The sequence below is a fragment of the Mauremys reevesii genome, linkage group 8 (genome assembly GCF_016161935.1).
Source record: "Mauremys reevesii isolate NIE-2019 linkage group 8, ASM1616193v1, whole genome shotgun sequence".
In the NCBI taxonomy this organism is placed as follows: domain Eukaryota; kingdom Metazoa; phylum Chordata; order Testudines; family Geoemydidae; genus Mauremys; species Mauremys reevesii.
Window position 1 is genome coordinate 23,993,940 of NC_052630.1, and position 13,065 is coordinate 24,007,004.

The following is a 13,065-nucleotide window of genomic DNA, read 5'->3' on the forward strand; positions in this document are numbered from 1 at the left end:
TCTGGGTTTTTGAGGCTTTGTTGCACCAAAATGTTACAATATCTGTAATTTTAGATACACTTGGATTAGGTAAATTTATTCTCTTTTTAGCAATGGGATTTGGGGGGATGGGGCTAGAAATTGGCATTTTCCAGCAGGATCCAGATCTAAGTATCAGATCCAGAAGTTTTTGCTTCATGACGAACATCTCAACTTGTTCTCCATTTAAGAAATGGAATTATCCTGATTTTTGTTGCTGTTGTGTATCCAATATGGGCATCTAGACTTGTTCTCTGTTTAGGCAGTGGAATTTGGGGCCAAAACTTGGTAGGATCTGGCAGAATCCAGGTGTTAGATTGGGATTTGTATGGCATTCTTGCACTGGGATATGTTGTGGTCTCAATTTGTGTGTGTGTGTGTATGTGTGTGGCAAAAAGCATCTAGATTTATTGTCTCTTTGGGCAGTGGAATTTGGGAAGCTGGGGACACAAATTGGTAGGATCTGGCAAGGTCCAGCTGTTACACACACTCATTGTTCTTCACCCTATTCATTTAGTCTTGTTTTAGGGCATTTCCTGCATCTCTCTAGTCTGATTTTATTAGGGGGAGGGGAGCTCAGATCCCTGCAAATTCTCCCTAATCCTATCACACACTAAACCACCTCATTCATAGCAACTCCACCAATGCTGCCTTCCCCATTTCCTGAGTTACTTAGCAACAACCATCCCTCCCTTCTTTCACTCCCCCCACCGTCCATCCTTTCTATTTTTTACCCTTTGCAATAACGATTTCCAGGCTGTTAAAAGCAATGAGGATGCTCTGCATCATAGGGGAAGCTTTTTCTTTCAACCTTCCTTTCTGTACTTGCCAGATCCTTCTTGCCTCCAAAATGAAAACCTGGGCTGCCTGCATATGTGTAATCAAAGGTTAAAAAGCACCTCGGCTGACACCACGCATGTGTTAATCTGTGCTGCAGCAGTGTGCATCATTTCAACTTTGACCTCAGAGTTAATCTGCATTCAGGCAGAAGCTCCGTTGCTTTATTCTTTTCCCCCCTCTTTTACCCTCCCCCCTCCTTTCCCTTTCTCCTGTGCTGATGGATTGTGTTGTCTGTGTACCGGTGTCTGTGTGAGTATGTGCTTGTGTGTGAGTGTGTTTCTCCTTACCTTGCCTGCTTTTCTTGTGTGTGTCCTCCCTCTCTCCCACCCTTTTCCTCCCAGTTATACTATTTCTCTAGATTTGGAAGCTGCTGCCTAAGCTGACTTTTTTTTTTATTGTAGCTGCAAAAGGCTTGGGCAGATCTAATATCTGCCCCCTCCGAATATTAATTCCTGCAGCTGGGTGCAATGTATCATCCCACTGACGGGACCTGGTAGGGGGGGTGGGGTGGGAACCACCAACAAAATAAAAATAAAGAAGGAAAGGGACGGCTCCATCTGCAACCAAGAGGAAAAGGGAAAGGGGGAGAGAAAAAGCGAGATGAGTCCTCCAAATCCAACAAGCCTGGGGAGCTCGAATCCTGCATTTTCTCTCAAAATGATGGTGTGGGCACTTGTGCTTCTCTCCCTCATCCAGTGGTAAGATGTGCTTTTCTGCTTGTTTGATGGGGGTTGGGGGGGTATGAAGATATCGTTTGCAAATGCACAGAGCTGTTGTGAGAATGCTGAAGGTTTAGAGAGTAGCATTGCCTTCATCGATCTCCTTTGCTGCTGGGATCTTGCTATGTTTTATTGGCTTTACAATTCTTGCATTGAGAGGAATGGGGAGGCTAAGTGACGGGTGGTACACGCGTGATTTTTATGTGGAATTTGATGCCATGTTAAGGAAGCCTTTTCTCTCTGGTTTAAGGTTTGCTACAGTGCATGGAGTTATAATATAGCCGTGTTTTGTGGGCAGATTCTCACTGTATTCATCCTTGCTTCCTCCTAAGCAGTCACATCATGGCTGTGCTTGGGCTTGTATGTCTCCAAGACCCTGTATTTACAATTCTCCAGTACCAGGATAACAAAACCAGTGCAAGGAATCAGGACCAAGGACAGAGATCCACTTTCGTATGCAAACCTCGCTGGCTTGAGGAAGCCAGGACAGATCTGCATGTCTGTTATTGATGGTATTTGGAACCCAGGCAGTCAGCATTGAGATGTAGTATCAGGGTGTATGTTAGCCATATAGTCACTCATGTTCGGCAAATGTTTACACTGGCATGATAAGCGGTGTATTCCTCACACATAGATACTGACGTGTACAGTACGGAAGACCTATGCTTGCTGTGTGTGTCTGTTGCATACATAAATGGAACTAGAAAACAAATATCTTAGTAATAGAAGAAAACAGAGGGAGTGTGTGTATAGGGGAGATGTAAAGGGGTGGGGGTCGGTACTACTGCATTGCAAAGCATTATGCTGAACCAGGCATTCTTGTAAAAACTGTGGACTGTGCATTTAACAGGTTAGGTGACAAAGTATCATTGCATTGCAAAGTACCTGGCCGTTCATGGCCTGATAGAATATTAGCCAAAGTCACACAAGGGCGCCTTTCTTTCATGTATTATTACAAGTAGTATCCCTTCCCCTTTATATTTTTAATAATATTGAAAAACAGATGGGCTCCTGTTTCACATGTACTTTTTTTTTTCCATCCCCCCCCCCCCCCATGTGTACTGCCATATTGAAAGCAGGCTCTCATGATTTTAAATAGCAATCAGACTGAGCAGTTCTACCGGTTGGATTTTTCTTTCCCAGGCAGAAAAGCCATTGGTTTTCTCTGTGTAGGGAAACAACAAAAATAATGTTATTTGCTGTAAGACTGAGCTTCACACAATCCCAGGTGGAAAGTAAAATAACTAGAAATAGAGCAAAAGTGTAATAGTGATGTGAAGTGTGATGAGCCCATGAGGAAAAGCATTTTGTTTATTTGTAGGAAGGATGTATAACGTCTCTTTGATTTCTTAAATAGTGTTTTACTATTACCATGAATAAAGCAATGAAAAATGAACTTTTACAGCAATTAAAATTAAGAAACACCCTAAATAAATGTTGAGGCCTTCCTTTGAGGTGACCGTATCTTTGTTTATATCCTTCCATGTGTGTCTTTCTTTTTCTTTACTGGAAAATGTGCACAGTTTACATACACACAGGGTTCCAGACTATGTTGTCATCTTTCTTCAAGTAAAATAAAACCAGACATTTTTTAACTCTCTTTTACCCATTCCTTTGCTCTTGCTGGTGGATTTTCTGAACACATGTTATTGGAGATGAATTTCCTAATGAACTTTTAAAAGACTAAATAAAACTCTTTGAAATGTGAATTCATGATTTTAAATTACATCTGAAGACCCACTAAAAAGTGCTATGTTTTGCTAATAACCAGTTGGTATTCAAAATTCTCCTGTCCTCTCATTGACCTCATATTCTAGAGAGTAAATAACAGAGACATCTTAACTTTGATATTTTAGTACATTACTATTTGAAAAATAAAGGTGATAATCACTTCATTAAAATCTGTCAGCATAAAAGAGTAACTTTAATTCTAAATATAATTTAAGAAATTTCTTTACTTCTATTGTGCAGACAATCCTCCTATTAAAACGTTAGTCTTGAAAGCACGTGGAGACATAGTCCTGAGTAGCAGTTATTCATAATAAGATGTGTGTATGTGTGTAAGTATTTGTCTGGCACTATAGTGACATTAACAACTCACCAGACACATTTTTTTGTCTGCCATTGCTTTATGTAGCTTTTGTTTTGAAACACTGGACCACTTGGAGATTATATCTCAGTTCAGCTAAGAATTTAAATAAGTTCTGAATGTAAAGCACATGAACAGGCTTATTGACTTCAGTGGAACTGTAAAGTTAAATAAGTGTAAGTATTTGCAGGATCTGCCCAAAATAATTAAGTCCACAGAAAATATAGCAAAAAAATTTCTCATCAGGGTATTTCTTACTACGAAGGCAAATAGCTGCATAGAACAACTTGTGTGAATTGAAATTTCATTTGTTGCACTTTGTGGGCATTTAAAAGCTTTAAGAGAGACTTTTAGAATAATAAAGTAAGTTAAAGTCATTGGGTGAAATTCCAGCCCCATTGACTTCAATGGGACCAGGAGTTCATTCATTGTCTCAAAACAAATGTGATACAACACTGGACGACTTTACCACTACAGTTTCACAACATCTATTAGTTTAGATTATTTTTTTTGCACTGCCACAAAGCACATGCTTATGACCCTGCACACTAACGTGTTAAGATATGCTTATATACATTTTCATGATGTTCATAATTGTATTGCATATACAGTTTGTCCCCTCACATACACCTGTTTCACAGGAGTGGAACATCATTGACTTAAGTAGAGTTACTTTCCAGTAGTGAAAGCAAGACAAGACTCAGGCTCAGTGTTCATATTTCATATCATATTTGTGCATTAAAATATTTGTTTTTGTAATTTTTTTAAAAATGCTGATACTTGATGTCAAATAGAACGGCTATGGTTAACTGCACTGTAGCTCTAGAAAGTTAAATGGATTAACACATGACTTATTTGATGTTCCTACGATAATTACATATTTGTTCCAGAGAGACACCATACTGATGAGCACAAATGTTTAATTAAACTCCTTGCACATGCAACTACAAGCCAATGTACATCTAATTACTGCAGCTATTGTCTGTGAATAAGTTTGCTCACTAATTTAGACCCTTATTCTGTTTGCATATGGTTCATGAGCAGCTTTTGAATTCTTTCAGTATTCTTAGTTGTTGTAGAAATTGTTCATCTGAACAAATCTCAGAGTATTGGTCATTTGTGAAATGCTGGACTTTGACTATTCACTTTTTTATTTGTGGTGCCAGATTGCTCACCTCATTACATGGTAATATTTCTGCTCTGTAACTGGCTAAAGCAGGAAAATAACAAATGCTTCGTAGCAAATAATGAACAACAAATATTCATCATGTGTTAGCACAGAAATACTCTTGTTCACATGTGAATATGGATATTCATATGAACATGTTTCTCAAACATTAATATAAACAAAAACACATGAAATGTGAGTATATAGCAAGTAAAAATGGGTGTGACTGTTGTGGAACTGAACAGTCATTCGGAAACTGAGTAAATATTGCTGAACTTTGGTTTCACAGTATTCACAGAGCTGTTCTTATTATGTGTTAGATTCTGATACTCTCACAAATACCAACTAGTATTTTATTAATTAAAGGACCTACTGAAGTCAATGGGACCATTCATGGAGTAAGGTACTACTCAGCAGGAGCAGGATATCAAGCTATGGCCCCATGACAAGGCACAGGCTGAATCTTACTAACATAGAAAACTGCAGTATAAGAAATGTCATGTTGTAAATGGCTACAGAAAAATAGAATTGATTTTTTTTGTTAAACAATGTACCTTTTAATATTATAATTGTTTAGATTATTGTGAAGCTTGGGGTTCTGACTGTCCTGGATACTGAAGTGTTAGTGCCAACAGAGTTGGTACAGCACAGGGAGAGTAAGTGTGAGCTTCCCCACCCAACAAGTATTCCAGAGTTTGGGGACAGTGACATACCTGAGCTAAGGTGTTGTTTAGCTCTTCATACCCATTCTTCCTTGGCCCTTCTGCTGAGACTTCCGGCAAGGGTTCTAGTTTATATCAATTATGGTGTTAGTTTGTGATGTGGTTACCAGACCAATAGGAACTGGAACTAGGAACAGCCTGTATTTATCAAACTTAGACCACCAAACAGCCTGACATGAGCTGGATTTGAAACATTAATAGGGAGGTGAACGTCCCACCAGGATTCCATTATCAATAACTTCATATATCTTAAAAGATGATAGATGACGCACGGAAAGACTCTTGTCTCCTGCTGGCAAGTGTATAAGGGATTTGAGAAACAAGATAAGCCCTTTTAGTAACTTCCGCTTTAGCAACTACATTACTTATCCATAACTTTCAAGCTAAATTGCTTTTAGTGTACTCCAAATTACATTGGTGAAAATGTAAAGTGATGCTGGAAAGTCTTTCACAGAGAGCCTTAATCTCTCAAACTCTGAGAGGGAAGAAATGTTTAATAAAAAAGAAAAGTTTGAGCTTTGCTGTTTACACAGCAACAAACAGCATTTCCAGGATATTAGAATATAAACAAATCTACTCTTTTTATTGTTCTTATTAGGTGATGTTTCTTATATGGTTCATATTACATCTGTGCTCCACAGACTCCACAACCTTCCAGCTTGTTTCTGGATTCATTTTAAGTTGTTGATTCTGGTGTAGAGGGACCTGTGTTACTTTGGTCCCTTTTCTGCTTATATTCCATCCCAGCAGTTAAGACATACAGAGATATTCTTCTCACAATTCTCAGACTTGAATTCAGTGCACAGAAGAGGGTTCTCAATGAAGTGGATAGAGGTAGGAATTCACCTACTTCTGGGCAGAGAAAGCTCATCCCAAGTGTGTGAGTCCCACAGCAATTAAATCCTAGACAAGCCCCTGCTTATGCCTCTGTGTCCATCAAACAAGGGCTGGTGGCCTCCAGAGCTGATACAGCTTAAGCTAAAGATAGGGCTGTAACAAACTCATATCCTCCACAGATTGGGCACAGAGGAGAACATGCAACACATCAACTACTGTAATATATATGCACTCCTTGGGCTTTATTTGTTTGCTTTTGTTTCATATTGCTACCATTTCATATCCCTACCTATGTGAACAGGTACTATGGTGATGAGAGTCATGAGTTCTTAGATAGACAGTGTATTGTGGTCTGTATTAAAGTAACAAGAGTTTGTATTTAACAGTCCAATTATTCCTTTAGTAAACATTATTTAACACAGTAACTAGAGTCTGCTGCAGTCTGAATTTCTCTGCTTTCTCCCTGTAGTAAGAACCACTGTCTCACACAATAGAGAACTATCATAGGTCTCTGGAGATGCACCCAGGATTCTTACACAACAGTGGCTCCAGACAGACAGACAGACAGACAGGCCATGGTTAAAAGTGAGAGTGGCAGTAAAGAATGCCTGAGTAGCTATTCCTAGCAGGATGGGAGATGAAGGAGTGTGGAGTTGAGATTTGAAAATAAATACCGGATATAAAATAAATTGTTCACCTAGGCATTATTTAAGATCATTCAACTTTCATGTCAGGTCGACTAGACAGTACAGCATATTTTATGGACGTTTATTACATTACCAATTCCTTTGAACACAGATAGTGGGAACTGATTGCCCAGTTCCCATTAATTTCTAATGAGAACTGGACACCCTTATCCACTAGGTGACTGAAAATCTGCAATGGATACTATGGACCCAGTTCTCTCCTCTCACTGGTGTTATACCCATTGAAGTCAGTGGGATCTCACAAGTATAACTGAGAGGAGAATTTGGACAATATAGTATAATTTCTTATAGATAAAGATGTTTTCATAAATGGGAACTTGGAAATAACATTAAGATACACTATAGATGGATGAAAATAGGTAATCATAATACATTACATTGGACAAAGCATTTTACTCAACTTTTTTTTTTTTTAAAAACCCTTATACTTAAATCTTACTTTCTTTCTTTCACTCATTGTAGAAAGCTCTCAGTTTCTAGGCCAGAGAAATGATTTGGCAGATACACTGCCGCCTTCTACAGTGAAATTCACTCTTGGACAGAGGGCCAGTCTAATGTCTATCATCTACTTAAATTCCATTTTTGCTAACAAAGCTGGTCTTAAATGGGACTTAAGTGATGCATACATCTTGTGTAGCTCTCTGGAGATGAGAGAATTTCTCCACTTAAGTGCAGAACTTGCATTCTCTGAGTGAAAGTTGCAAACACGGACTGTGAACAATATGTGGTGTTAATAAAGAAAGAGTCGCATGCTTATTTCTAAACAAAATATTCAAACAACAGGTCCAGTCTTGCCCCCAAAGAAATTAGTGGGAAACCTCCCAGTGACTTTCCAGGGAACAGGATCTGTGCTCATTGACTCAGATTCAGAAGTGATTTGTAAAGTAGTATAAAATTGCTCCCTTAAACTTATTTATATTTCCTTAGATCTAATTACATCCATTTGCTGAGGGGAGGGGTGTTATAAGAGAGTCCAAGTTCTTGTAATTTGTATGCTGAAGACCCAGAAGAATGCACAAGAACTTGTAAGATAAAATACTTCCAGCAACACTCTGTGTTGTTTTTCTTACTATGCTCCTTTGTTTTGGCCCTTGGCACATGAGTTACAGCATGTCAGATTCACTGTGACAAATTCAGATGTGATATAAGGTGTGAACTGGAGGAATAAGTTACAAGTTGTGCGTGTGAATCTAAATGTAACTAAGAACCTGCTCCAGCAAAGCACTGGAACTCAGGGAACCTGGATTATATTCCTAGTTCTGCCACTGACCTGTAAAATGGGGATAATGATACTGACTTCCTTCGTAAAACTCTTTGAATATTACTATTTATTATTGCTATTATTTATTATATTCTTAATTATAAGTCAATGAGACTTTAAGTTAAGTGTATGTTTCCATGCTATACTGGATCAGTCCTTAGACACATTTAGAATCACACACACAATTTTAAAGTTAATGGGACAGATTTTGAAGTCAATGGGATTAATTACATGCTTAATGTGCAGCGTGAGATTCCATTTTTTTGCTTTATCATGACACAAGTAACAAATTAAATATAAGGGAGTTTAAGTAACTGCATGGGGGTCTAAATTGGGGGTAACATGTACATTGGTGGTGTAAGTTACACCAATTTTAAATCCCTCTAAACTTAATTACACATTTAGGTGAACTTCTGGCTTCACTGAAGTGAATAGGAGCTTTGCCAGTAGGTCCAGGATTTCACCAATGATGTCCAAAAGTAACTTGCCTCAGATTTATTGCTCAAATCAAAATACAAATAGCCAGAAGCTGGAGGCTCTGTCTTCTTTGAAAATGAGAAAAGAATATTGTTGACTTTTCTGAACACTACAGAAAGCAGTAAGATACTAAATCAGTAAATGCAATCTTTTCCTTTGAGGGGGGAGTGATTATCTATATCTAGCTATTTAAAGCCTACCATTTTTTGGCCAATTCTGAAAATATAGAAATACAAGTAATGCAGCATTTGAGGTCATTTGGGGCCATTTTTAAAGATCTCTGCTCAAAGACACAAGCGTGTTCTAATTGGCAGAGAAAGTAAACAAAGAAAACAGAGGCGGTGTTGGTAGGTTGTAAACCATTTGTCACTAGAGTCTATAACTTAGGAGTGTGGTAAAAATAGAAGATGGATCATCATGTATCAGTGATCATTTATTTATTTATTTATTTATTTTTAGAAAGCATAAGAAAAGAGCATTTGGGCACCCTTGACTACCTTTTAAAAATGTACCAAATAAATAAACAGACTTGTCAATTTCCCAAGATTAAATCAAATAAGACAGTGATAGGATAAGCATAATAGAAATTAACCAACCTCACAAAAACATAGGCGATTAGCACACTTACCTGAGGTTTTCTAGGAGTCTCTGTTAGAATTGTTTGTTATGTTATGTGATTTTCAAAGAGATGGCAAAACAGAACTTGAGATAGGCAACTTTTTATATCAAAATAATAAGTAAATTATGTATATGAGTAAATAGACAATGCATGTATGTGCAAATTTGATATTTCCATATGTACATAGCCACTTAGTTGTTTTAAAGGCATATATATAGTGGCTATTTGGACATAAGGTAGGCATGTCCAAAGAAAGTACATGCCTCACTGTGAAAATCTGGCCTTTATCTAAGAAAAGTAAATATTACTTTTAAATAAGGCATTATAATCTATTTTATATATGGACAATGTAAAACTAAGGACTCTATTTATACACATGGAAGGGAGAGGAAACCCCTAAGAATGACAAGGAGAATTAGGAACATTTGACATGAATATTGGAGGGGGAAGATATAATTTTTACATTTGACTTAGGCCTGTTCATATGAAATTGCTAATCTTGTATGAAGTTGTGATTTTTTTATTTGGACCTCATCTTGGAATTCAGCGCAAATCCTTGAGTTGAAAGGCTGGCAATTTGCTGAGCCATTTATCTTCTTAACCTTTATGAACTTTCCATGCTTTACAGAAGAAACATCTATGGTACTGTAAACGTATGTAGAGAAACACATTTTAAAGGGCATCTCATTTACCCTAAATAACCCCTCCGAAATAGTACAGTGTTTCTTAGGAATCAGTAGAAAATCAGAACATGAATGTTTTTCTCAATAATGATTCAATGTTATATTTTTGTAACATAAATAGCATGTTCTGGTCATATGAGGCTTTTGTTAATCTGCATCAGGATATCTTCAGAAATAAACGGATGTCTGTGCACCCTGGCAGATTGAGGATTAACTACTAAATTGCATTTCCAGTTGACCGATCCTTTCGCAAAATGTTCCTTATAAAATCTTGCAAACAATGAGAGAGAGGCAGAACATACTTAATGGAGGGTTTTATATATATAAGAAAACCTCATTAAGATGTAAGCAGCATTTTATAATAAACACTTACTGTTGAGCTTCTAGGGCCCTGATTCACTGTGCTGCACATCTGACAAAGAGATGTGTCAAAGTAAGTGTGTAAGTCAAAGTAAACATAAGTTATTTCCATTTTCATACTTCTGTGAGTTCCCATCATGAAAAAAGAGGGGTAATTCATTTTCGGGAGCTCTTTAGAAAAAGACATGCTATCTTCCAAAAAGAAAGAAACAATAAAGGTCCAAATCCCTTCCTGTGCATGGTAACTTGCAGAAGCAGTGCAACAAAACAGAGCGAAAAGAGTATCTGGGTCAGGAGGAGATGTTGGTGCTGGTCGGAAGCAATTGTTCATTCTCTTCTCACCTTCCTTTTCCTCTAATCTTCTCCCCCTTTCCACTTCCCTCCTTAGCTCTGACTCTCCCTTTGCCACACTTATTACATCTCTCTATTAAATATACTCATAGTTTTCTCTCTCCACCTTGTTCTTTTTTGTCCCTCTCCAACTCTGACACAACCCAGTGTTCCCCTGTTCTACAAAAGAGGTGAGAATAAGTATGGCCACCAGCTGGTAGTCTAGGTCAGTAGCCACCTGCATATCATGGTGTTGCAGGGGTACCACTTGTAGGCTCAGAACTTGCCTCAATGCCCAGTTGGATCTGATTCTATGTGGAGGGAAAAGCTGGTTAGAATGAGAAGAGGTTTCTTGAAGGGCAGGGTGGCAGCACTATTGTAAGATAACTCTGGGGTTGGGTTGGGGGCTTAGGTGCACATGTCACACCAAGCTGACTGTCAAGGTCAACAGCTCAATTTACCAGTGCAGCTTTCCAATGGTCATTGCTATTATTATTATTATTATTTATGTATTATTTTTTTATTTATACAATGTGCTTTCCAAACAGTTAGGAAGGATAGTCCCTGCTTTAAGGAGCTCACAATCTAAAGACTAGCAAGTAGACAGAGGCCAGGGGAAGGAGAATTACAACAGACAGTGTATATACAAGTCAACTTGCAGACAGTAGTAGCAAGTCTTTAAGAGGGACTTAAATGTATACAAAGTAAGGTCCTTGCGTATGAACCTGGGTAGACTGTGCCATGCATAGAGGACTGCAAGGAAGAAGGAATGGAGGTGATCTGAAAAGGGAAGCAGAGCTTTGTATTTGGTGACAAGAAGCCTACATTTGATACTTTATTGAACAGGAAGCCAATGAATGGATTCAGAGGGGGGAATTATATGATCAGACCTGTGGGCAAGGAACATGAGGTTAGCAACAACATTTTGTATGGATGGAAATGTGTGTGTTTGTTAGGCCAAAGAGCAGGACATTGCAGCAATCAAGGAGGATTATAACAATGCTTCAAATGAGAGATCTGTGTATGGGGATGGAGACAAAAGGATGTATCTTGGAGATGTTGAGGAGGAAGAAGTGGCAAGTTTGGAAATGACCTGGATCTCTGGGGCTATGGAGAGGAAGGAATCAAAAATAAAACCCTACGTGGGTCTGAGTGATGAGGGGGATGGTGATGTTTTAAGAGTGACAGAAGAGGAGAGAAAAAGAGAATGTTTGGGATGGAAGATAAGGCTTCTATGCTGGGTTTATGAAAAACAGAACAAAGCTGATTTCTGTTTAAAAATCCACACATGAACAGGCTGGAAATACATGACTACCCATATTCATTTCTCTCTAAACACCAAAACCGTGATTTTCATTTCGATTGACTGGGAGCATTGTGGACCAGAATCAGGGTGGGGTTGTGGGTTTTGTTTGGTTTTTTGTTTTTTACTTTTTTTGTGAGGGATGGAACAGAAATCACTATTTTTTGGAGGAGATGAGGTTGTAGGAAAAAGGAAGGTTGTCAGTAGTAAAATGTTTTGCAGTACTGGGGGGGGAAAATATAATAAGGCTGTACTGGGTAGTGCCAAAAGTGACTACGCTCAGCATGAAAGCCCCATTGTGCTTTGTGCTGGACAAACACAGAGATATAGTTCCTGCCTCAAAAAGCTTACAATGAACATTACCTTAACACAGTTTTTTTTTTATCCTTTTCATTTCCCTTCTTTTTCAAGAAAAGGCTAAAATTCCTGACTACGCTGCTGTAAGGATTTGAGGCATTACTTGTGGCTAAAATGTCTTAAGATCCATCTTAATAAATAAACCTTCCTTTGTAAGTTCTTACTTCAGCACATCAGATTAAATCACTTTAAATCCTTAGGGACAAATATTCCTACTCCACTCAAAAAAAAGACTAAATAGGCTCTATGCAGGTTATCAAAAAAGGGTTGATGGGGCAGAGGGGAATCCTCCTCACACCCTGATGGTTTGGCACAGAGCAGCTGTTCAGCCACAATAGGACTTTCCAATCATAGAACCACCAAAGTGCCTCATTTCTCACCTGGGGACTATCATTAGAGGAGAAGTCAGTGTAAAAGCCTGATCAATCAATTGCTGAAGTCTTTGGAAAGACTTCCACTGACTTCAAAGACAGTTGAATCAAGACCCTAATGCCCATTCATTCCTTGGCCTCCCTGATGAGATGGTAAATGTGTTTGCCAGTTAACGAAGAATATTGCATTTTGTTATTTTTAAT

General features: G+C 38.3%; 1 protein-coding gene across 2 annotated transcripts in view; it reads left to right on the forward strand.

Annotated features, from left to right (window-relative positions):
• The first annotated feature begins 855 nt into the window (after nt 1–855).
• GABRG2 (gamma-aminobutyric acid type A receptor subunit gamma2) overlaps nt 856–13,065 on the forward strand; it is a 94,819-nt gene continuing 82,609 nt past the window's right edge. For both annotated transcript variants that reach the window (XM_039483569.1, XM_039483570.1), the window contains exon 1: nt 856–1,556. In XM_039483569.1, coding sequence (XP_039339503.1) covers nt 1,459–1,556 — 98 coding nt within the window. In that variant the 5' untranslated portion in view covers nt 856–1,458. The remainder of the gene's footprint in view (nt 1,557–13,065) is intronic.